The sequence below is a fragment of the Geotrypetes seraphini genome, chromosome 14 (genome assembly GCF_902459505.1).
Source record: "Geotrypetes seraphini chromosome 14, aGeoSer1.1, whole genome shotgun sequence".
NCBI lineage: Eukaryota > Metazoa > Chordata > Amphibia > Gymnophiona > Dermophiidae > Geotrypetes > Geotrypetes seraphini.
The window spans coordinates 48,066,263-48,091,583 of NC_047097.1; the positions used below are offsets into that span (position 1 = coordinate 48,066,263).

General features: G+C 43.5%; 1 protein-coding gene across 13 annotated transcripts in view; it reads right to left on the reverse strand.

Annotated features, from left to right (window-relative positions):
- The window catches only part of TCF12 (transcription factor 12), an 807,409-nt gene that overhangs the window by 45,512 nt on the left and 736,576 nt on the right, over nt 1-25,321 (reverse strand). For all 13 annotated transcript variants that reach the window (XM_033920038.1, XM_033920035.1, XM_033920040.1 and 10 more), the window contains one exon: nt 24,217-24,423. In XM_033920038.1, the coding sequence (XP_033775929.1) occupies nt 24,217-24,423 (207 nt within the window). The remainder of the gene's footprint in view (nt 1-24,216; nt 24,424-25,321) is intronic.

The window sequence follows — 25,321 nt, forward strand, 5'->3', positions numbered from 1 at the left end:
CGTTTGCGTCTAAGTCACAAAACAGCCTAGGACACATTTTTGAAAAATACGTCTAATTTTTGTTTCGAAAATCGTCAAATTATACGTCCTGCTGATCTGATTGTCCAAGCTGCTAAATCGTCCATCTTTATACCACATTTTCGTCCAACTTTTTGTCCAAGTCAAAAATGCCTAGAACAAGCCCTGTTGGACGTGGGAGGGGTCTGCAAAGTGATGGACTAAACACCCAGACATGCCACCTAAATAGTGGGGTACCTTACAGGGCACTGCTGTGAACTTCACAAAAAGGGTGCCATGTCTTCTCCTCACTACAGCTCCCTTATAGGTCATGGTGAGCCCTCCAAACCACCTCCAGAATCCCCTAGACCCACTTATCTACCACCCCAATAGCCCTTATGGCTACAGGAGCCACTTATATGCCAGTATAAAAGGGGTTTGGGGGTGCACATGTTTAAGTATCAATGCAGTGATTACTGGGGCTTATGGGCATGGGTCCTCCTCTACATGAGTCCCTAACCCACCTCCAAGATGGCTTAAGCCGCCTCTGTGCTGGACGACTAGGCTTTCCTATGCCAGGCTGCCAGGTGATGATGGTCTGGAGGCTGAATTTTAAAGGTGTGATTAATATTTTTATGGGGTCGGTGATCACTGGGGTAGTGTTTGAGGGTCTGTGTTATGTGTTTGCAGTGCTTATCTGGTGACTTTAGGTGGTTTTTTGTGACTTAGACCATGTTTTACATGGTCTAAGTCATAACGTCCAAGTTCCATTGATCCTGGGCTGTATAATAGAGAATGACACGGTGAAAAAATTGGTCCCCGTCACCGCCCCGTCCCCGTCTCACCATCCTCTGCACCGCCCCGTCACCGCCATTCCCTTCACCGCCCCGTCACCGCCACTGCCACCCCATTCACCGCCCCGTCACCGCCACTGCAACCCCATTCACCGCCCCGTCACCGTCTACGGCTGCAAGTCTCCCCTCCCCCCCAGCGATCACGGCAGGAGGGCACCCAACCCCTCCTGTAGACCCCCCCCCAACGGCCCTCCCGACAATCGCAGCAGAAGGGTATCCAACCCCTCCTGCCGGTCCTCCCAAAGGCCTCCCCTAAGATCGCCGGCAGGAGGGTACCCAACCCCTCCTGCTGGACCCCCCCCAACGAACCCTCCCACCCCGGAACCCCCTTAGTCTTACTTTCCAAGTTGGACCGGACGGCTCCTCACACGTATGGCCAGCAGGCTTGCCTCCGTCCAAATGAGGCGGGCCCGCCCCTGCCCTGCCCAACCCACAGGATCCTAGGGCCTGATTGGTCTAGGCACCTAAAGCCACTCCCGGTATAGGAGGGGCCTTAGGTGCTTGGGCCAATCAGGCCCTAGGATCCTGTGGGTTAGGCAGGGGAGGGGAGGGGCGGGCCCGCCTCATTTGGACGGAGGCAGGCCTGCTGGCCAGACGAGCGAGGAGCTGTCCGGTCCAACTTGGAAAGTAAGACTAAGGGTGGTGTTTCGGGATGGCGGGGCTTGTTGGGGGAGGGTCCGGCAGGAGGGGTTGGGCACCCTCCTATTGGCGATATAGGGGGCCGTTGGGGGTGCCGGCAGGAGGGGTTGGGCACCCTCCTACCAGTGATCATAGGGGGGCTGTTGGGGAGCTGGCAGGAGGGGTTGGATATCCTCCTGCTGCGATCGTCGGGGGGGCTGTTGGGGTAGGCAGGAGGGGATGGGTACCCTCCTGCCGCGATCGTTGGGGAGGGCTGGTTCTGTCGGCATGAAGGGCTGAGCACCTTCCTGCCGGCGATCGTCGGGGGGGGGGCGGGTTCTATTGGCAGGAAGGGTTGATCTGACAAATGAGGAGCACGGTGAAACACAGGTAAATAGCGGTTCCTAGAAGGGGGTACACTGGCCTGCGGGGACAAATCTTTTCACCGTTTTTGCGGGCGGTGAAAACTTTTGTCCCCGTGTCTGCGGCGATTTGGCTTTGGAGTCTCCATAACCCGCAGCCAAACCGCAGCCACGCCGCAGCTCCCTGCGGGGATCGCTCCCCATGTCATTCTCTACTGTATAATTTTCGGTTATACATGCTGTACGACTAAGTCTAAGCCAGCCCACATCCCGCCCTCAACACTCCTTCTGAAACGCCCCGTTTAGCTTTGGTCGTTCAGCGGCACTATGAAGGCCTAGGTCGTTTCGAAATATGTCCCAAACCCGTTTTTATTGGACGTTTTAGGGGAAATGTTCGTCCAAGCGCCGACTTAGGCCGGTTTTTGTATTTATTTATTTATATTTTTCACAAATTGTTTAACAACAATCTAAAGAAATTAACAATTGAAAAAGAAAATAATTACATTAAATTATATATATAATTCCACATGTGTGACTAATCAGAGTCCACATACTGAGGAGAGAGTCCATCACCTCCAAGGGAAGTTGGATCTAAAAGAAAAAGAAAAACTCATACAAATTACAGAGTGCGGTTGGATTTAACCATCTGCCTGGGTGAAGGACTCCATGGGAGGATCTGGGGCTCTAGACACCGTCTTACCCTCTAGAAAGAAATTTAATTGGTCAGGATCATAAAATATATATCTAGCATTCTGATAGGTAAGACAGCATTTACAGGGGAAATGTAACTGAAAAGTTGCTCCCATATTCAAAGTTAACTGACGATAGGCCAGGAATTTCTTCTGTCTGGCTTGCGTCAATTTTGATACATCAGGAAATATTGAAACTTTGGAACCATGAAATTCCGCATTCTCAGTCCTATAGAATAAACGGAGAACTGCCTCTTTATCCTGAAGGAAACAAAGGTTACCAATAAAGTTGCTCTAACAATTATTTCTTCTTGAATTGATGTTTCCAGCATACCAGTGAGATTCAAATCTCCTGATACAGTCCCTTTGCTTTTATCTTCTTTGGGAATGTTCAAATAGTATAGCTTTTGGAGCGGTGGCATATTATTTTCAGGAAATTTCAACACTGATTGTAAGAAGGAATTGAATAAATCTCTTGGAGTTTGAAATTTGGATACCGGAAAGTTCAGCAATCTAAGATTTAAATTTCTATTTGCATTTTCCAAGTTTTCCATTTTTCTGACCAACAAAGACTTTTCCTTCAAATGTAAATTCATGGAAGCCTTAACTTCTGAGACTGATTTTTCCAGGTTATCCATTCTATTGGACTGCTTTTGGAGTTTCTCTTCCAAAGTTTTTACTTGTAAGTTAGTATTCTGTACTGAAGAAAAAAGTTGTGTATTGAGTCAAGTCCACTCCAGATTGCTTCCATGTCGATGACTTCAGGTCTTACTAAAGGAGGAGGCAAGGATATTCCGGGGATTACCCCAATAACTCACTGCTCCTCCGTCCCTGCTTCCTCGCAGGTAACTGCTCCTCCGCTCTCCATTGTCGATTGCAAAGGAGTCGGCAAGCTGTGGAATACTTCCGGGGTCAGGGGTGAGTTCAGCAGCATCAACGGAGAACTCGTCTCCGGCACTTCCTGCACTGCCGACGGCGTCCCCGACATCATCCCGGGACACGGAGGAGCTCCAGGACCCATAGGGCTAAGTGAAACCTCGCTCTCCAAGACCGAGGTCTGCCCACCTCGTCAGCGGATATGCCCGATCCAGCCGGTGTGGCATACGCTGTAATTGCCACCTGTCTCACCATTGAAGTACCAGATGAGGCTGGAAGAACGCCTCTCTGTTTGCCTCTGCGCTTAGGCATAGTTAAGGTAAAGTAATTTTAATTGAAATAGAAATTGCCTAAACAGAGCAGGAGCAGCTTTCAAGGGGGGACTCACTCCGTTGCCATCTTGGACTCTCTTTAGGCCGGTTTTTGGACGTTTTTCTCTTTCGAGTATGAGCTCCTTAGTATTTGATAGGGGTTTATATCAAATCATTAATAAACAGTCTTGCATGGGAACTATGTGGGAAAGTGATATGTTCAATTGCTCAGTTACTTCTATTAAAGCCGATAAATGTATTATGCCTTTACTTTTTGATTTACCCTCAAATTAAAGGTGTTTTCATATATTTGTAAGAAGAGTGCTTAGGATACAGGCCCTACCGATGGTAGTCGTTCCCTAAGCCTCAGTTTGTTAAAACTGTGTTTGCCTAATCTAATCTTCTATTTGTATGTTGTACATACCTATTCAGGCTCATAGAACATTTTCACATGAGAACACTGCAATAGTTATAATCATCACTCAAGCCGTGCTCAGCACACAGACATTCAATAAACCTAAAACAAAAACTTCTGACTGCATCAGGCAGGCTAAAATTTTTCAACACAATTTAACCAACCATTGAGCTTTGGCCTCCTCACCACGACATCCCTTTCTTCCCCATAACCCCATCCCCGTTTCACAAAAGCCTTTTGTATTCTCTCTGAAGAATTCAACTTTCATAGTCAACATTATCCTGTTCTAACCCAGGCTCATCTCGAGCCCCCCACCTCCATCCCATTTTTCACTCTTATCTTTACATTTTTGAATGGGACTGTCCGCACACACAACAGGTTTACAAACAACTCTTGGTCTCAGCGGTTGCCCCGATTTGGACGTCTACGATGGTGTCCAATTGTTCTGTTCATTAGCATACAGCTGACAGGCTTCTATTTGGGTAAAGAGAACTGCCACTTATGTTAAAACTTCAGTCACTGCAAAACCTTGCTTTGAAACAAAAGTCCTGACTGCAAACGTGACTACTGTCTTGGTTTCTTAAGTGCCTGCATTCTTATAGACCTACAGCCCCAAATCAACACGAGTGTTTTCATCAGGGGCAGACCGACAATATTCTGGCTCTCGAGTAATAAGGGCTGTGGGCCCCTAACCACCTATCTAAAATGATTCAATTAGATGGAAGCCAGGGGAGAGGGGGCTACCTACTGCTGTCAGCCCTTAGGCACTGCCCTATTATTCCAATGCTTAGTCTGCTCCTGGCTTTCATTCATTCTCCCCAATAAAAATGTAGAACTTTTCAAAGTCAGAGCCAATTAGTTGCTTCATGCAGGTTGTTAAGAGTTATGGCTTTTGCTTGAACACAAGTTCCATATCAGTGTTTTATTGTATAATACTCAGCTGAGCCAAGGGTAAGGCACATCAGAGGCACCTATGGGCCAGCCTGTTCTGTGGCTGGCTGGAGAGCGAGACAGGCGCTACAAAGCCAAGCAGAAACCGATAACGTGGAAGAAATGTGGTCGACTTTGAAAGCCACCATTCAGGAAGCAACAAACTGCTATGTTAAATTAGTAAGTAAACGGCGAAGAAACAATAAGCCGCAGTGGTTCACTGCGGAGATCTCGGACCTCATCAAGGAGAAGAAAAAAGCATTTATCTCTTACAAACAATCGGGGAAACTGGACTCTAGAGTAGACTATCTGACCAAGTCAAAAGCCGTCAAAACAGCAGTTAGGGAGGCCAAATTCCACATGGAGGAGTCTCTAGCGAAGAACATCCAGAAGGGAGATAAATCCTTCTTCAGGTACATCAGTGACAGAAGTAAAAACTCAGGCGGGATAGTACGTCTTAGGAAACCAGACGGAGACTATGTAGAAAAGGACTCTGAAAAAGCCCAACTGTTAAATGAATACTTCTGCTCAGTCTTCACCCGAGAGGCACCGGGACTCGGCCCTCAGCTACAGGGTTGACTCAGTTGACCCGTTTAGTAATTTTGAGTTTATGCCCAGCAGTGTCTACTGTGAGCTGTCAAAGCTCAAGGTTAACAAGGCAATGGGGCCTGACAATCTACACCCCAGTGTGCTCAGGGAGTTGAGTGATGTCTTGGCGGAACTGCTATCCGCGCTCTTCAATCTCTCCCTTAGTACAGGCAGCGTCCCGTTGGACTGGAAGACGGCTAACGTCATTCCACTCCACAAGAAAGGCTCAAGGATGGAGGCAGCAAACTACAGACCAGTGAGTCTCACATCAATAGTGAGCAAACTAATGGAAACTCTAATCAAACGCCAATTGGATACGATCCTGAATGAGGAGAATCTACGGGATCCCCGTCATCATGGATTTACTAAGGGGAGATCCTGCCAATCCAACCTGATCAGCTTCTTTGACTGGGTGATGGGAAAGCTGGATGTTGGGGAGTCCCTGGACATCGTATACCTGGACTTTAGCAAAGCATTCGATAGCATACCTCACCGCAGGTTGCTGAGCAAGATGAGTTCTATAGGATTGGGCGACACATTGATGAAATGGGTTGGGAACTGGCTTGGAGGTAGGCTTCAGAGGGTAGTGGTGAATGGCATCCCCTCCAAAATGACGGAGGTGATCAGTGGAGTGCTGCAGGGCTCGGTCTTGGGCCCTATCCTATTCAACATCTTTATAAGAGACTTGGCAGAAGGGCTCCGAGGTAAAATAACATTATTCGCCGATGACGCCAAACTAAGCAATGTAGTGGGCAAAAGCACAACGGACAAAAATCCAATGCCCAACAACATGATGCACGACCTACTCCTACTAGAGCGCTGGTCTAGGTCCTGGCAACTCAGCTTCAATGCCAAAAAATGCAAAGTCATGCACCTGGGCAGCCAAAATCCATGCAAGACTTATACTCTTAATGGCGAGATCCTAACAAGAACTGTAGCAGAACGAGACTTACGGGTGATCGTCAGTGAGGACATGAAGGCTGCCAATCAAGTGGAGCAAGCTTCATCCAAGGCAAGACAAATCTTAGGTTGCATACACAGGGGTTTCGTCAGCCGTAAGCCTGAAGTCATTATGCCATTGTATAGATCCATGGTGAGGCCCCACCTGGAATACTGTGTGCAATTCTGGAGGCCGCATTATCGCAAGGATGTGCTGAGACTGGAGTCGGTCCAGAGAATGGCTACCCGGATGGTCTCGGGACTCAAGGATCTCCCATACAAGGAACGGCTAGATAAATTGCAACTATACTCACTCAAGGAACGCAGAGAGAGGGGAGACATGATCGAGACGTTCAAGTATCTCACGGGCCACATCGAGGTGGAAGAAGATATCTTCTTTTTCAAGGGTCCCACGGCACGTGGAAAATCAGGGGCAGGAAACTGCACGGTGACACCAGGAAATTCTTTTTCACTGAAAGGGTGGTTGATCGCTGGAATAGTCTTCCACTTCAGGTGATTGAGGCCAGCAGCGTGCCTGATTTTAAGGCCAAATGGGATCGACATGTGGGATCTATTCACAGAGTAAAGGTAGGGGAGGGTCATTAGGTGGGCAGACTAGATGGGCCGTGGCCCTTATCTGCCGTCTATTTCTATGTTTCTATAGTCCAGTGAGATAGGAGCTTGGGGACAGGAGGAATAGGTGCCATGGATTAGCTTTCTTTCTCTTCTCCTGGACTGTTCCAATATTCTGACATGTACTTAACTTCCCACCAGAGAATTAAATGGGAACAACTCAATTTCCCCATCCCATTCCTGTGAGTTTTGTCGCTGTCCCTGTCCCTGTCCCATTCCTATAAGCTCTGCCTTAACCACACAAACCTCGGACACATGATTTTAAAGTGTTTGAGGCTTGTGGAGATGAGGACAGAGTTTGCAGGAATGGAGCAGGGACAAGAAATTGAGTTCCTGCAGGTATGGGGAAAAATTTGGTCCCGTGTCATTTTCTACTTCCCACCATGTTGTGCCATAACAAAGTAGGAGGGAAGCTTTCCACTGAGTGTGTGCACAGTTTTAAATCCCACAGCCCCTTGCCCACTTCTGACAGTACAGCAGGGTCATGTGAGTGTATGAGATGGGACTGCTCATCCTCTCCTTCCATCCTTGACCACTCTTTCCCTCCCTCTCAGGCCTTTGGTGCCACATTGACATCCATTTGTTGGATATTGTCATAGCCACCAGGGGTAAAAAAAACCAACAACCCTGGAACTCCTTTGTTATGGAGGCTAAGGTTGGGGGCAAAACCTGAGGAAAATGGGGGTATAGTAGAGCCAAGGTTGGTTCCAATTAGGAGCAGTACCTTACCACTGGAGAGGAGGAGTGATCTAGTGCAGTGTTTCTCAACATGTGGTATGCAGGCTGCTTGTTGGGGGTACATGAAATGGCCACCGCAGAGAATATTCAATTCCTGTCCATCTGTCGAAGCTGCGCTACCACCGGCGGGGATCCCTCCTTGCTGCCCACCCCACCTGCTGAAGCCACTGCCAGAAATCCCTGTCCGCCCCCTCTCCTCCCTACCTCTCAAAGCCGACCCAGAGCTGACATCAGAGGAAATCCTTCCAGGTCAGCTGGGGTGGGGGAGGTTCCCAGTTACCTCCTTGCCACACTTGCTCCTTCTGCTTTCAGTGGCTTGTTGGGGGAACATGCAGCCAGCAGCAATTTACATGCTGCAAGTAGCTGACTCAGAAACCTTCTCTCCAACGTCAGAGGGAAGGCTTGTAGGTCAGCCACGTGCAACATGTGAATCGCTGCCTGCGCATCCCTCCAACAAGCCGCTGAAGGCAGTTGAAGCGAGTGCAGATCGAACAAGTAAAGGGACCCAATCTTTCTGGGACAAAGGAAGAAAGGAAGGGGGGAAGGAGGGGTACGATTTTGGGATAATGGCTGGGAGGGGAAGGAGCACAAACTCGACTCAGAAGGAAGGGAGGTGGCATGAACATGGGACACAGAAGGGAGGGAGGAAGGGGGCACTATCTTGGGATATAGGAGGGAGGGAATAGAAAGGGAAAATTGTTGGGCATGAGTGAGAGGGAAAGAGATGGTGGCACATGGGGAAAGGAAAAAAGAGGAAAATTGGGCATAGAGGAAGTAGAGATGCCTGGGTAAGAGAAGTATGAGAGGGAGAAATGTTGGATATAGTGGTGGAGAGGGAACAGAGGGAAAGATTGAAGGGGAGGAATATTGGACATAGTGATGGAGGGAGAGATGTAGTATTGGGCTAGTGATAGAAGAAGAAATGGGGAGGTGATATCCCAGCTTACAAATTTCCTTGGGAAATCAAATTGAGCAACTTTCCTCAAGGTATACCATGGCGTTCTCAGAAAATTTGGAATTTAAGACTAAAATATTACGTTTGGAAAATAAAGCGGATGATGCGGATACCAAGATAAAGACTTTGGAGGCCCAGGCATTGACTTGAGTTAAAGACAGTGCAAGTTTACACTTTAAACAAGAAATTCCATTATAAGATGTAATCTCCAGATTATTAGTTTCCCAAAAATATTTCCGACAACTGCTTTAGTTATGTTTAAAAGATACTTGAATGAAGTTCTTAAGGTACCCGAGACCTTATATCCTCCTATCTCCAAAATATATTACTTACCTAGACGAATTAAAGTTCAAAGTCCTAACCAGCAGAATTTATCTGCTGATAGTTTAGACTTATCTAATTTCCTGGAGAAGTCGGATATGGAGGTCCAGACTTCAGCTATATTATTGGTATAATTTGCCTTAGATTCAGATAGAGAATGGATGCTTAAGTTGTTTTTCTAATGTTATAAGAATGTATCCAGATATGTCTTTTTCTACCCAAAAGTGAAGGAAACAATTTTTGATCTTGAGGCCGAAGGTCACTCAGCTGGGAGCAACCTTTGTTTTGAGATATCCCTGCAAGTGCGTTATGGTCTTTAATGGAAATAGATATGTATTTTATGAGCCGCAGCTATTATCCAAATTTATTTCTGCTAAAGCACAACTTATAGAAGCTTCCTGAGTTATGTTCCAGTATGTTAGCTCGAAAAGAAAGAAAAATTTAGGACCTGTATCGCCTCATCTTTAGTTTTCCTTTAAAATTTATTTGTTTATATTAAAATCAGCTCCTTCTCCAACCTGAATTTTTTTTCATTATTTCCTGTAATATGAAATATTTTGTATTAATACACTTTAGATATACAGGCTGTTTTTATTTTTATAGATTGTCAATTGTTAAAATTATAAATAAAGAAGAAGAAATGTGGTGATAAAAGGAGAAATGGGCATTGAGCTGGTGGGCAGTGGTGAAAAATGGTGCACATGATCTAAGAGATGAGAGAGGGAGAAATGTTGGACTTATGGAGAGACAGAGAACGAGATGTTGATTGGGGAAGGGAATGAGGTCCAGAGGAGAGGAAGCGTGCAGGAGGCAGAAAGAAATATTGGATGCACAGTCAGAAGGAAGTGCAACCAGAGACTCATGAAATCACTAGTCAACAAATGTAAGAAAAATTATTGAAAAGTGATTGAAATGTGTCCGTTTTGAGAATTTTATATCTGCTGTCTATATTTTGTACTATGATTTTCTGTTTTTCTATAGTTGTTACTGAGATGACATTGCATATTTTAACATTTTCTCTGCATACAGTGTACTTTGTTGTTTTTTTTAATTTTGTGGTTATCATAATGTATTAATAAGATTATATTGTGTGTACATTAAAAAATGGATGGAAGAAATTGCATTACAATTAGTACTATTATTATGGGGTGGGGTCAGGGGATGGAGCCTGAGCAGGTTGGGGCAGAGCTTGGTAGGGGTACTTGGTTGATATTTGTTAGACTTAGGGGGTACTTGGCTTGAAGAAGTTGAGAAACACTGATCTAGTGGTTAGGGAAGTCTGATTAAAATCTCAATGCTGCTCCTTGTGATCTTGGGCAAGTCACTTAACCCTCCATTGCTCAGGTACAAAATTAGATTGTGAGCCCATCAGGGAAATACCTAGTATACCTGAATGTAACTCAATTGGAACTATAACTGAAAAAGTGTGAGCTCAATCCAAATTAATAACAACACACACCTAGGATGTCTGATACCCAGTGGAGAGAGGATTTTAGGTAAGGCACTTGAAACCTGAGAAGCTGAAGGCTATCTCTGCTGGGTCTTTGACCCAGAAATAACAAATAAAAAAGACATTTTAATTTAATCATGAAATTGTGATTACAGGGCACACTGGATGGACCATTCAGGTCTTTATCTACTATGTGCCAGGAGGGTATGGTCTAGGCACACAGGAGTGTGGTAGAGATGGGGGATATAATGGAAGCAAATACAATAAGGGCAGGGAAGTTATATTTGTAAAGGCTTGGGTTAGGGCTAGTCCAAAAATACTAGGACTAGGGGGCATGTTTTGAAGATACTAACCCCCTCTTTTACAAAACTACAATAGCAGTTTCTAGCGCGGGAAGCCACGCTGAATGGCCTGCGCTGCTCCCGACGCTCATAGGAACTCAATGAGTGCTGGGAGCAGTGCAGGTCATTCAGCGTGGCTCCTCACGCTAGAAACTGCTATCGCAGTTTCGTCAAAGGAGGCTTAAGTAGTAGATTTAAAATGAATAGGATAAAATATTTCTTCACTTAACATATGATTATACTCTAGAATTAATTGCTGGTGAAAGTAGTGAAAAGCAGTTAGTTTAGCGGGATTTAAAAAAAAGGTTTGGATAACTTCCTAAAAGATCAGATCTCTTGAAGGACTCCTCAACTTTAGAAAAGCAATAAAACATACCTCTTCATCTAACCTCCTGCCCTTGATTCATGGACTACAAAGAATTGTATGTTGGTAACTGAACCATATGTGTCGCGTAAGGAAAACTTACTTTGTAAAATCTTGCACTGTAACTAAGGCAAATCTAACCTATAAACTGTCCATTTGAGTCAAATTAGGAATAAACGTGTACTGTAAAGATAACTATAGCAAATCGTAACTGGGAAACTGTATATGATATATATTAATATCAGACAGCTAATATGTGCCAACTTAGGATAAAAACTTGCATTGTAATGTTGAACTGAAATTATGTATGTTTAACCTGTAACCCGGTTCTGAGCTCTTTGGGGACAACGGGATAGAAACCGAATTTAAATACATAAATAAATGTCTAAAAGCCATTATGAAGATGGATGTGGGAAAATCCACTGCTTATTCCTACGATAAGCAGCATATAATATGTTTTACTCTTTGGGATCTTGCCAGGTACTTATAACCTGGGTAGGCAACTGTTGGAAACAGAATTCTGGGCTTGATGGACCTGCAGATTGTCTCGGTACAGCAGCTCTTCTGTTCTTATGGTGGTGGTTAAGAACATTGCCACCCTTGTTAACTCTGCCGTCTCTGTTCACTTGATGTTTATCCCTGTGAGGGATGATTCGTCTTATCCTGCCTGCCCTTGTTAATACTGCCATATGCTGAATATTCTAGACAAACTGATACCTTGATAAACTTATTTTCACATGCCCAAATTAATGTAATAAATATGATCACAGTGAGACTTGGCAAGAGGGAATGGTTTTCTTAAAACAGTGGTTCCCAGCCCTGTCCTGGAGGACACTAACTAGTCAGGTTTTCAGGCTAGCCCTGATGAATATGCATGGGGCAGATTTGCATGCCTGTCACCTCCATTTGAGGAGTGTGTGGCGCAGTGGTTGGATCTACAGCCTCAGCACCCTGGGGTTGTGGGTTCAAACCCTGTGCTGCTCCTTGTGACCCTGGGCAAGTCACTTAATCCTCCATATCCCCAGGTACGTTAGATAGATTGTGAGCCCACCGGGACAGAGAGGGAAAATACTTGAGTACCTGATTGTAAAAAACCGCTTAGATAACCTTGATAGGCGGTATATAAAATCCTAATAAACTTGAAACTTGATTTATATGCAAATCTCTCTCATGCATATTCATTAGGGCTATTCCGAAAACCCGACTGGCTGGTGGTACTCCCGGACAGGGTAGAGAACCACTATCTTAAAAGAAAAAAAAAACAAGAAGAAGAAAAAAAAAAAGTCTGTGGCCATAATAGGAGATTCACAGTTTAAGCAGGGAGAGGTAATTTTCAAAACCATATTCTTTGGTTAAATGGTACATTATCTGAAGAAATTTGCTTTCGTAAAATTGGTTGCCTTTCCTGGGGCTAATTTCACAATAAGATGCTTATAAAAATTAGCAAAACATGCCTATTTTATGCAGCAACAAAGGCTGTAAGTCCTTTTATAAGATAGGCTGCTACATTCATTCCTAATTGCACACTAATACTTTTTGAAGAAATTTACTTCAGCTCTGAGGCACATGCAAACGTGGGCCCAATAAGGTACCTGTTTTATTAAAACAGTATAGGTGCCTATGAGTCTGTGTAAGATGGGCTCCCAGAACCAGCCTCAGTAGCATTCAAATGCCCATTGACAGATTTAACCTTACTTTAAAAAAAAGGTGCAAACATGCATAGGTATATCCACCTAGTTTATAATATACAGTCATGTACTTCAATTCCTCCTCCGCCTGAAATACACCATCAAACACCTACATGCAGATTGCAAAATGCAAAACTCTTCCTGTGCACCTACTTGTTACATATGGCTCACAGTCATAAGCATGCGGGACAAAGCCGTGCCGACATTTGAGAGCAGACAATTGAGCGCAAGACTCAAGTGCGCCGTTGTAAAAGTATATTTTAAAGAGCTCCGACGGGGTGTGTGAGGGGGGAACCCCCCCCCAGCTTACTTAATAGTGTTCGCACTGCCGTTGGGGGTGGTTTTGGGGGGTTGTAACCCCCCATTATAGAGGAAATGTAACTTTTCCCCTATTTTTTAGGAGAAAAGTTAAGTTTTCTGTATAATGTACACCCTCCCAACGGCAGCACGAACACTATTAAGTAAACTGGGGGGGTTTCCCCCCACACCCCCTGTCGGAGCCCTTTAAAATAAACTTTTACGGCGGCACGCTGGAGTCTTGCGTGCAATTGTCTGCTGTGAAATGTCAGTACGGCTTTGTCCGTCACGCTTTTGTCCCATCACCGTTACATACATGAGTGGCTGCAACGCTGTATAAATGCAGGAAAAACCTGCTTTAAGTGCATATCGAAGAACACATACATTGTAACTCTGGGAATGCCTAATGAATCCAAATGGAGACACTAAACTCAATACTTCCAAAAAATTGAGTGATTAAAGAAAGTGTATCATATCAAATAGAAAATCACTCTTGTGAAGAGTAAAACTCAGTACTTAAAAAGTATATCAACTAGTAATGAAACTGATGCTCAGAGACTCGAAGGCAATAAACAGGGAAGAACCTCAAAACTACTGCCTCACCACCCAATCATCACATGTTGAAAAATCTTTAGTTGATATCAGGAATGATGGATTTTCTCATAGCACTGTGTACCACACAGTCTACTGTATTCACATATACGGCTTCTTTTACAAAGCCACGCTAGTGGCTGTGCTGCGCTAACAGCCCCAAAGCCCACAGAGATTTAAAGGGCTTCGGGGCTGTTGCCGCGTGGCTTTGTAAAAGAGGCCGCTAATTAGAATCTCCAAGTAGCAAACTTATCTTAGCTTGCAGGGAATGCCTAAGCACAGAGTTCCTGATTCTGTAAACGGTGCCTAAGCACATTTACATTGTAGGTGCTGCTCAATTCTGGAGGCCACATTACCGCAAAGATGTGCTGAGACTTGAGTCGGTCCAGCGAATGGCCACACGGATGGTCACGGGGCTCAGGGATCTCCCGTATGAGGAACGGCTGAATAAATTGCAGCTCTACTCCCTTGAGGAACGCAGGGAGAGGGGGGACATGATCGAGACATTCAAGTACCTCACGCACCGTATCGAGGTGGGGGAGGATATCTTCTTCTTCAAGGAACCCACGTCAACACGTGGGCATCCATGGAAAATCAGGGGAGGGACATTACATGGCGACACCAGGAAATACTTCTTCACCGAGAGGGTGGTGGATCGATGGAATGGTCTTCCGATGCAGGTGATTGAGGCCAGCAGTGTGCCTGATTTTAAAGCTAAATGGGATCGAAAGGTGGGATCTCTTCGCAAAGGGAGGTAGGGGAGGGTCATTGATGTGGGCAGACTTGATGGGCCTTGGCCCTTATCTGCCGTCACCTTCTATGTTTCTATGCTCGGCGTGGTTGTCAATAAACCACTAGGCACTGCTTATAGAATCACTCCTAGCAGCACCTACGCGGACTTACGCATTACTAGACACCGTAAAGGTAGGTGCCGGTACATTAGGCCAGGTTTTACCAGGCCTAATTTACAGGCGCCTAACTTGGATGACTAGCAACACCTAAGTCAACCATGCCTACTCTCTACCCCTACTTTTCAGATAGGCATCATTAGGTATCACTAGGTGTCCTAAGAATTCCACCCAGAACTCTTAATTAGTAATTTTATATAATTATTTTTGGGGGATTGGCTGAAAACTGGCACAGTAAATTAGCGCGCCAATATGTGGTACGTTACTTCATGTTGAGCCTACTTTAGACAAGTATAAAAGTCGCCTTTTCCTGATCATGACAGGAATAGGTGGTCAACTGATCACACATAATTGGAAGAACCATGACAGGATTAATTATACTTTTTGTTGGTAAATATGTGTACCACATATAAGTATGAAAGAATGATGGCGGATCGTTTGGGGACTAGTAAGTTCTTTAATGATGTATGGAGTCCATTGACTACTTTTGTTGCATTACAGTAAGGGTCATGTTTCTTCCCTTTTCATTAGATTTCTTTACACTTCCAGGGTGGGTGGGGGGAGAGAAATGTACTTTGAGGAGTTAAAATATTTAATTATAATATTGAAATCACAACATATGTATTATTGTATTAATAATTAAGATGAGGATGGGAGTAAATGATTGTTTAATGTAGTTATTGGTGCGTTCCATGCAGTATTTATGATTTACCAATTGTATTGTATTATCAAAGTTTGAAAATCAATAAAGATTTAAACAAAAAAAAAAGTTGCACGTTGATTCCTAAGTTAGTTTTTGCTAGGCATCCTTGATTAAAGCGGCTAGCGGCACTTAACATAGGCATCCTTTATAGAATCTGGCCTAGACTGCATAAAAGTGACATGCTTTGTAGCAAACACATTTGTACATGCATATGCACTGCAAAGGTAAGATAGCAGACGAGATGGGCAGTCAGTCATACATTTATTAAAGCTACTATAACATTTGAACTAATAAATTAATACCATGCATATATATATTTGTGTTTATTCATGTATTTCTAGTATGCATGTGATTTTTTATTGTTTATTCTATGTTATGATTATTTATTTGTTTACACAGTTTTATTGCCGCTGATGCAGCCCATATGCTGGGTGAAACATGGCCATGTCGGGCACAGGTTTCTAATTAGTTCAAGTGCTGCAACAGCTTTACAAGGGGGTGCTGAAAAGAGCATTATTTTATTTTGCAAAGTGCCAATCTGCAGAATCATAAGGCTATGTTGGCTTTTCAGGTTGCTATTTGGGAGAAAAAATTAGGCCCTATAATACAAGCATCTGTATCTTATGATTATTATAGGAATCATTATAGGAAAATGTTAAAAACTTTCTTATTTAAGCAATTTGGAGGGGACTAATGTGGATGTAATGTATGTTTGCCTTGCTATTTTGTAATTCTATGTGAATGCACAGTTCTCTTTATGTTAATTGCATAGAACTGCAAGTTGAGTGTGATGTTATGTTATATTTCAGCTAACACAAAACTGTGACCAGACATATACAATTCAAATAAATCTTATAAGTAAATAATATCACCATCCATTCATTAGAGATTGTTAGAGATTATGGATCAATGAGCAATCAGAAGTAGCACAACTTATCTTTAATGTCCAGATTCAGCCAAAGATTTAACTTGTGCTGAGTGGTTCAATAGCATTGCCGCCTATTGCCTATATTTCTTTTTCATGCTCTTGATGGCTGCCTCCTACACATCTGAAGGAACTTAAGGAAGTTCTGGTAGCTCCACTGACTGACCTTTTCAATGAGTCTCTAGAGTCGGGAGTGGTATCGGAGGACTGGAGAAGGGCGGATGTGGTCCCTCTCCACAAAAGTGGAAGTAAGGAAGAAGTAGAGAATTACAGGCCGGTAAGTCTGACTTCTGTGGTAAGCAAATTAATGGAAACACTTTTAAAACAGAAAATGGTCAAGTTTCTGGAATCCTGTGGATTATAGCAGTGGTTCCCAACCCTGTCCTGGAGGAACACCAGGCCAATTGGGTTTTCAGGCTAGTCCTAATGAATATGCATGAAGCAAATTTGCATGCCTATCACTTCCATCATATGCAAATCTCTCTCATGCATATTCATTAGGGCTAGCCTGAAAACCCGATTGGCCTGGTGTTCCTCCAGGACAGGGTTGGGAATCACTGGATTATAGGACTGGAGGCAACATGGATTCACTAGAGGTAGGTCTCGTCAGACAAATCTGATCAATTTCTTTGACTGAGTGACCAGAGAACTGGATAGAGGAAGTGCGCTAGATGTGGTGTATTTAGATTTTAGCAAAGCCTTTGACAGTGTTCCACACAGACGTCTAATAAATAAGCTGAGTGCCCTTGGGATGGGTCCCAAAGTGACGGGCTGGGTCAGGAACTGGTTGAGTGGAAGGAGACAGAGGGTAGTGATCAATGGAGATCGCTCTGAGGAAAGAGATGTTACTAGTGGTGTGCCTCAAGGTTCTGTTCTTGCGCCTGTTCTTAACATTTTTATAAATGATATTGCTGAAAGGTTGTTGGGTAAGATTTGCCTCTTTGCAGATGATACCAAAATCTGCAATAGAGTAGACACGGCAGATGGAATGAATAACATGAAGAAACTTGAAGAATGATCTGAAATTTGGCAGCTAAAATTTATTGCTAAGAATGCAAGGTCATACATTTGGGCTGCAAAAACCAGAGGGAACGGTACAGTTTAGGGGGTGAAAAATTTATGTGCATGACGGCAAAGTGGGACTTGGGTGTGACTGTATGTGATGATCTTAAGGTGGCTAAACAGGTTGATAAGGTGATGGCGAAAGCTAGAAGGATGCTAGGTTGCATAGGGAGAAGTAGGGCCAGTAGGAAAAAGGAGGTATTGATGCCTCTGTATAAAACTCTGGTGAGACCTCATTTAGAAAATTGTGTACAATTCTGGAGGCCGCACCTTCAAAAAGATATAAAAAGGATAGAGTCAGTCCAGAAGAAGACTACTAAAATGGTGTGTGGTCTTCGTGATAAGGCATATGGGGACAGACTTAAAGATCTCAATCTGTATACTTTGGAGGAAAGGAGGGAGAGGGGAGATGTGATAGAGACGTTTAAATAAGCAGCCGGCAAGGGAGGAGGTGGGACCGCTGGATGACGAAGATAGGAAAGGAGTGGTAAAGGAGGAAAAAGAAGTGGCGGATAGACTAAACATGTTCTTTTCGTCATTATTTACATAAGAGGACACATCCAACGTGCCGGAACCTGAAAAAATCTTCAAAGGAGATCAAGCAGAAAAACTAACATCCATCGAGGTTAGCCTTGAGGACGTACACAAGCAGATAGATTAAAAACTAACAAATCTCCAGGCCCGGATGGAATCCACCCTAGGGTACTGAAAGAACTAAAGGAGAAAATAGCGGAACTACTACAGCAGATTTGTAATATATCCTTGAAAATAGGCGTGATCCTGAAGGATTGGAAGATAGCTAATGTTACGACCATCTTTAAAAAAGGGTCGAGAGGTGACCCGGGGAACTACAGACCAGTGAGTTTGACTTCGGTTCCGGGGAAGATGGCGGAAGCGCTGATAAAAGACAGCATCGATGAGCATCTAGAAAGGAATAAACTGATGAAACCAAGCCAACATGGCTTCTGCAAGGGAAGATCGTGCCTAATGAACTTATTACACTTCTTCGAAGGAATAAATAAACGGATGGACAAAGGGGACCTCATAGACATCGTATACTTAGATTTCCTTTGACATGGTACCCCATGAACGCCTACTACAGAAACTGAAGAACCATGGGGTGGAAGGAGACGTACACAGATGGATCAAAAATTGGTTGGCAGGTAGAAAACAAAGGGTAGGAGTGAAGGGCCACTACTCAGACTGGAGGAGGGTCACGAGTGGTGTTCCGCAGGGGTCAGTACTCAGACTGCTGCTGTTCAATGTATGTATAAATGATCTAGAAACAGGGATGAAGTACGAAATAATAAAATTCGCAGACAACACCAAACTATTTAGTGGAGTTAGGACTAAAGAGGACTGCAAAGATTTACAAAGGGACCTGAACAAACTAGGAGAATGGGCAACGAGATGGCAGATGAAGTTTAATGTAGAGAAATGTAAAGTCTTGCATGTAGGAAACAGAAACCCGAGGTACAGCTATACGATGGGTGGGCTGGTAATGGGTGAAAGTACCCAAGAAAAGGACTTGGGGGGTAATAATGGACAAGACAATGAAGCCGTCGGCACAGTGTGCAGTGGCCTCTAAGAAGGCAAATAGAATGCTAGGTACTATCAAAGAAAGGCATTACAACCAGAACAAAAGAAGTTATCCTGCCGTTGTATCGGGCGATGGTGCGCATGCATCTGGAGTACTGTGTCCAATATTGGTCGCCGTACCTTAAGAAGGATATGGCAATACTCGAGAGGGTTCAGAAAAGAGCGACATGATTGATAAAAGGTATGGAAAACCTTTCATATGCTGAAAGATTAGAGAAACTGGGCTCTTTTCCCTAGAAAAGCGGAGACTTAGAGGGGACATGATAGAGACTTACAAGATCATGAAGGGCATAGAGAAAGTGGAGAGGGACAGATTCTTCAAACTTTCAAAAACTACAAGAATGAGAGGGCATTCAGAAAAGTTATGAGGGGACAGATTCAGAACCAATGCTAGGAAGTTCTTCTTTACCCAGAGGGTGGTGGACACCTGGAATGCGCTTCCAGAGGGTGTGATAGGACAGAGTATGGTATTGGGGTTCATGAAGGGATTAGACAATTTCCTGAAAGAAAAGGGGATAGAAGAGTATAGATATAGGATTACTATACAGGTCCTGAACCGATGGGCAGCCGCGTGAGTGGACTGCTGGGCATGATGGACCTCTGGTCTGACCCAGAAGAGGCACTGCTTATGTTCTTATGTACCTACGTAATATAAATGCGCATGAATCAAGTCTCTTTCATTTGAAAGGAAACTCTGCAATGAGAGGGATTAGGATGAAGTTAAGAGGCGACAGGCCCCGGAGTAATCTGAGGAAATACTTTTTTATGGAAAGGGTGGTGGATGCATGGAATGGTCTCCCGAGGAGATGGTGGAGACAGAGACTGTGTCTGAATTCAAGAAGGTGTGGGATAGGCATGTGGGATCTCTTGAAGAGAAGATGAGATAATGGTTACTGAGGATGGGCAGACTAGATGGGCCATCTGGCCTTTATCTGCCATCATGTTTCTATGTCTTCTGGTGGCTGAGTCCAACCTCCCTGCCACTGGCTTCTACACTCGTTCAGATGCACCATCTAGCCTCCTGGCTTCTATTTCCTTTGCCACTACCCTTGCTGAATCTGTCATGGTGGGACCCAACTTCTCTACCATCCCTTTGCTTGTTGCTAACTGATCCAACATTTCTCTGAGACTTTGCTCATGTGCACATAAGGACAAACAGAAAGAAGAATGGATTTTCTGACACTCCACAATAGGTGCCAAACATGCCAAGAAAATAAAACATACCATAACATATTTTTCCTTTTTATCTTTATGAATATCCTCCTAATCCTAGGCCAAAGTAAATACAGAAGATTACAGTTTATCATTCAAGAACCATCTTGGCGCTATCTGGTTTTCAAACGCCATTGTGTTTCACCCAGTGGGCATAAACACCCGATAAAAAGATTCATGCTGCATCTGCAGTATTTCATTGCAAAAAAAAAAAAGTTTGTGCCTCTGTTTTATTCTCACAAGTTCAGCATCTGTATCCAGTTATAACATTTGCCTATTCTTGAACGCTTTTATTTCACATATCGTGAAATTTAAAAAAAAACCCCAATGATTTGGCATTTATGCAGTACATGGCGACAAACCGCTGGGAATCTCCTATCTCCTTTTTCACAAAACCCGCTGCCTCATCGGCATCACAGTGGCGGCGGCTGCTGACAAATAGAACCCACCCAAAAAAACAAAAAAAAAAGCCCGTGATGGGCTCCAGTCTGCTGAGTAACACACACAGGAAACCAGTCTTTTTTCATGTTTACTGCTTAGGCTCTAAGTTGAACAAGAAAGGTGGTTTTCTGTGAACTGTAAAATCTGGTGGCAATTTAGTTTTACAAAATGCATCTATACAAAGGGCAGTAATCTTATAAATCTTTTTCAGTATGTAAACTTTTGATAAAATTTTGTGGCGACATTCATATCTACAGAAAAAGTATGCCTATTTCTACACAGTCTGCACAGAAGCTGGGGGGGAGGGGAGGGCTTAGTTTCAGCAGGTGTAAATTTCTGCATGTAATTGGGCTTGGTTTTGGGTGGCTATATAATAAATACACAAAGCATCTATGTTGCCTTTGTAAAATAGGTACCTTTAGAGGTGCTATTCAATAAAGCATTTTCTGTGTAGAAAGCTTATGAAAAATGACTATTATAAAACTGTGTAAGAGTCTACTGTACACTATTGCTGCTGTTTAGTAAAAAATTTTAATTCCCATTAATTGTATTTTTAATCGCTGTCCTGAACTTGCCCAGGAGCATCCTCTCTTCCAAACAGCCCCTACCCTGAAGAAACCCCCCTCCCAAATACCCATCCTAGAGCATCCACCCTTCTCCCAAAGACCCCACCCCAACTCCAAGTAGCCCCATGTAATTCAAAACAGCAGCTGTGACTTTTACCAGTAGTTTTGTAGTTCTACCACTAGGGGTCAGATTCTAGCATACTACTATGAGAATACTACTGGAAATCACAGCCATCATTCTGAACCTGGGCCAGCATGAGCATAAGCAACCTATCTCCTTCCTCAACCTATCCTAGAGCACCAGAACATCCTTAAGGTAGGCCCAGAGAGCTTATTGGGGATGGGGGTGGAGTGGCTTTGGGAACCAGAATGGATACCCTTGGGGATCTGCTTTAGGAGATGATTTTCTTCTCAGGTGGGCTCTTCTGGAGGGGATGGATGCTCGAGTCAGGCTTCAGCAGGCATCATTAGTCATGCTAATAATTTTAAATTTCAAATAGGGCTTATGAGTTAACCATTATCGTTACTGGAAATTAAATCAACAGCAATGGTTTAAATGCTGAAAGAAAGCATCCGTTTGAATATGATCTGTGTAAAGGTGATCCCTGGGGCATTAGTTGTGGCAGAGCAGTAATGAAAGTACATGTGCATAAAATAAGCAGGCACTTGCCTAGAACAGTGTTTCCCAAGTTGGTCCTGGAGTTGCCGGTCAGGTTTTCAGGATATCTGTAATGAATCTGCATAGAGATTTGCATTCAGTGGAGGCAGTGTATGCAAATCAATCTCATGCATATGCACTGTGGAAATTCTGAAAACCTGACCGGCAAGGGAGTACTCCAAGACCGACTTGGAAAACATTGACCTACAACACATGTATGCACTTACCTCTGCCTTGAAGCAGCTGTGAGAGCATTTGTGCATTATTGGGGATGGTCCCTCAGAGCCTCATTAATAAAGGCACACAAGAATCTATATGGCTTTTATAAAATATGTATAAAATTACTCCACGGAGGGTAATTCCACAGGTGACTTGAATGTGCAGAATACACTCAAGTAAGCTCTTACAAAAGTACCCAGGGCATGCTGTAAAAAGCATCATTCCAACTATATGTCATATATGTTGATGGATGGATGGATCATGCCACCTAGTTGGCCACTGACTTATGGCAACATGTACAATGAGGAATCCACCCTGTGATGTTTCACAGCAGAGTACAGGAGTGGTTTGCCATTGCCTTCTCCCCCACACTGTGCGGCTCCACTATGTTGCTGCTGCCCAACATAAGGACCCTCAGCCTACAGCACTTGGTATTCCTATGTGGTCTCCCATCCAGGAACTAACTAGGCCCAACCCTGCTTAGCTTCCAATAGTAAGAGCAGGCCTACTCAGGGCGGCCAGGCTGTATGATGTCATATATGTTACCAGAGGTGAGACTGGCTGTTACACCCACTTTGGAGTAGGTATAAACAAGGAAAATTTTATAACAAGCTGCCTTGTACTTTCATAAATTTACTCCAGATAAGCATGCGAATACCTAGTGCCCCTACATTTTTTTGTTCCTGTCTTTTGTCCTGGTTCTCCGGGGCCTTGTGGGAGAGGGAGGGTGGTGTGACTGGTGGAGTGACTGGTTTTTTTTTGGGTGGGGAGATTCTAGGAAGAGAACGGGCTGGGGGGGCCCGGTTCCTGAAGAGTCAGAAGGCATAAAGAGTACATCTTTCCGATATCTGATTCGGACCTGTTGTTTTTGCATAGGGGTGGAGCAGGGGTAGGGGTTATATGGAATGGGTGGGGGGGTGAAACGGAAAACTATTACTATTGTTGAACTGTTTTTGGCTGCTGTTCATGCTGGGGTGTAGTATATTGTTTTGTACTGTTCAACAATAAAAAAATGATTTACACTAAAATCCCACTACATTTTTCAGTCAGCAGAAAGGTCTCAGCTATTTCTCTCTCTGTAACATTACATCTCATACAAGAGTTTTAAGTTTTAATCCCTCTTTTTTTCTGAATGGTTCCCATGTTTTTGAAAGCATGGATTGAATTATCGTGCTCTGCTTGGGGATTAATCTAGAAATTGTTTCCTTTCCACTGTTATTTTCATGACAGCTGCACTCAAACCCTTTTTCATTTAAGAAGAAAAACTTAAAAACTTTTGTGCCGACACATACTGAGGTCTGCACTGCAGCCACTTTCTGCCAGCGTCTGCTATTGAAGCTTAGCTCCAAATTGCAACAAACGTCTTTTCCAGACCAGAATGCTTGAAATTCAGTCCCTCTCGACTGCTTTTCCCATTCGGTCTCTCCACACTCTATTTCCAGGAGAAAAAAAAAATGTTCTGCCAATTATTACACATCTGGAAAAAATGCATGTGTAAGCTAAGCTGAACTGTGCAGAAAATCTCAGTTCACTGCCCATGGTCACAACAAGATTTCACAGGCCAACAACAAGGCCAAATTCTTTACCTTTTTTTTTTTTGTTAATTCTTTTTTTTTCTAATACTAAATTTTACCTCTAAATAGTGGAAATCATCAGCAGGTGCAATTGACTCCCATGTACTGACAATGTTATAACACAAAGAAAAAGTCAACGCAGAGAGTTTGCCATAATTAGTTGAACATTTGGTCCCTGGAAACGCATTGCTGACTGCACTCATTACGTGAATACCAGTGTTTTTCATCATCCTCTCCTTTAGCAGTACATGTGTGACTTATAAAGTGTACACGGATCTAAAATTTACTGGCTATAAATAAGATTAAATGTTAAGACACTATAATAAAAGGTTAACTGATATTCACAAACAACAAGGAACCTCATCAGTTTTCTTAACATTTCAGGAGACTACCATTGAAGTAGAACGTCCGGTTGTGACGAGGCTGGATGATCCATAATTTGATGATATGCTCGCAACTGGCCCATTATGGGATGGCCCCAATAAATTATGTAGGTCTGTGTGGGCACCAGACATACTCGTTGATGGCCCCACAGCATGGTTTCGTAGCACATGGATTGCATCATCCAGTCTGTCCAAACGATCCTCCATTCGAGACTGCTGTTATAGAAAGGAAACACTACAGTCAGTATTTTTGGTAAGCATTTCTTACATGTTAGATTTATTATGCAGTCGTATTTGCCACTTTGGGACACATGAAGACATGTCAAAAGAAGTGCCATACTGAAATATTTTAAGCGCAGCCATCATGACTCAAAAAGAGAACAAAACATCAGAGGTCTCAGAAACAAATATACTGTAGACCCCTATAATACAGATGTTGGGCTCTCAGATATTTAATCATATTATAGATCAACCCACTTCATATTGTGTCTACATATGTAATAACAGCAAAAAAAAGAGGTGGTCCAATTCTTGACCACATTATAAACTGTCCTGTTTTTCGGTGACTGCATTATATGGGGTCTAGAATAAATTACAAACACATGCTTCATAAAATCGGGTTATTGAAAGGTTAATGGTTTTTAGCTCCCACAAAAGGTTTAAGTCATGGATTATCAAATTATTAGTAAAGCAACAGTTTCACTGAGAACTATTGAGAATTCAAAGCAATTAATAAGAATATTTACAAACATTAGGCACAAAATGATAAGCTACTATAATTTTCTACAGCAGATCTAGTACTCTCTTGAGAGCCTTCAGAAGATGGGGAAAGCATCAACCAATCCTATGTGAAACATGAGGAACCTCTGTGGGGAACTCTGACCATATGATCTAGGCATGCAAATGGATTATTAAACTCCAGTGCTCTGTGATAAGTAAAGAAGTTGGTACTGTGGCTTAAGTTCACATAATGAAACATAGGAGAGAAGTCCCAAAACAACGAAGACACATTTCAAAGGCACTTGTGAAAAGGTGCACATTAAAAACGTGTCTTTACTAGGACACGCAGACTAAAAGTTTTGGTAGGTAAAAGAAAAACGATTGTACTTTCCAG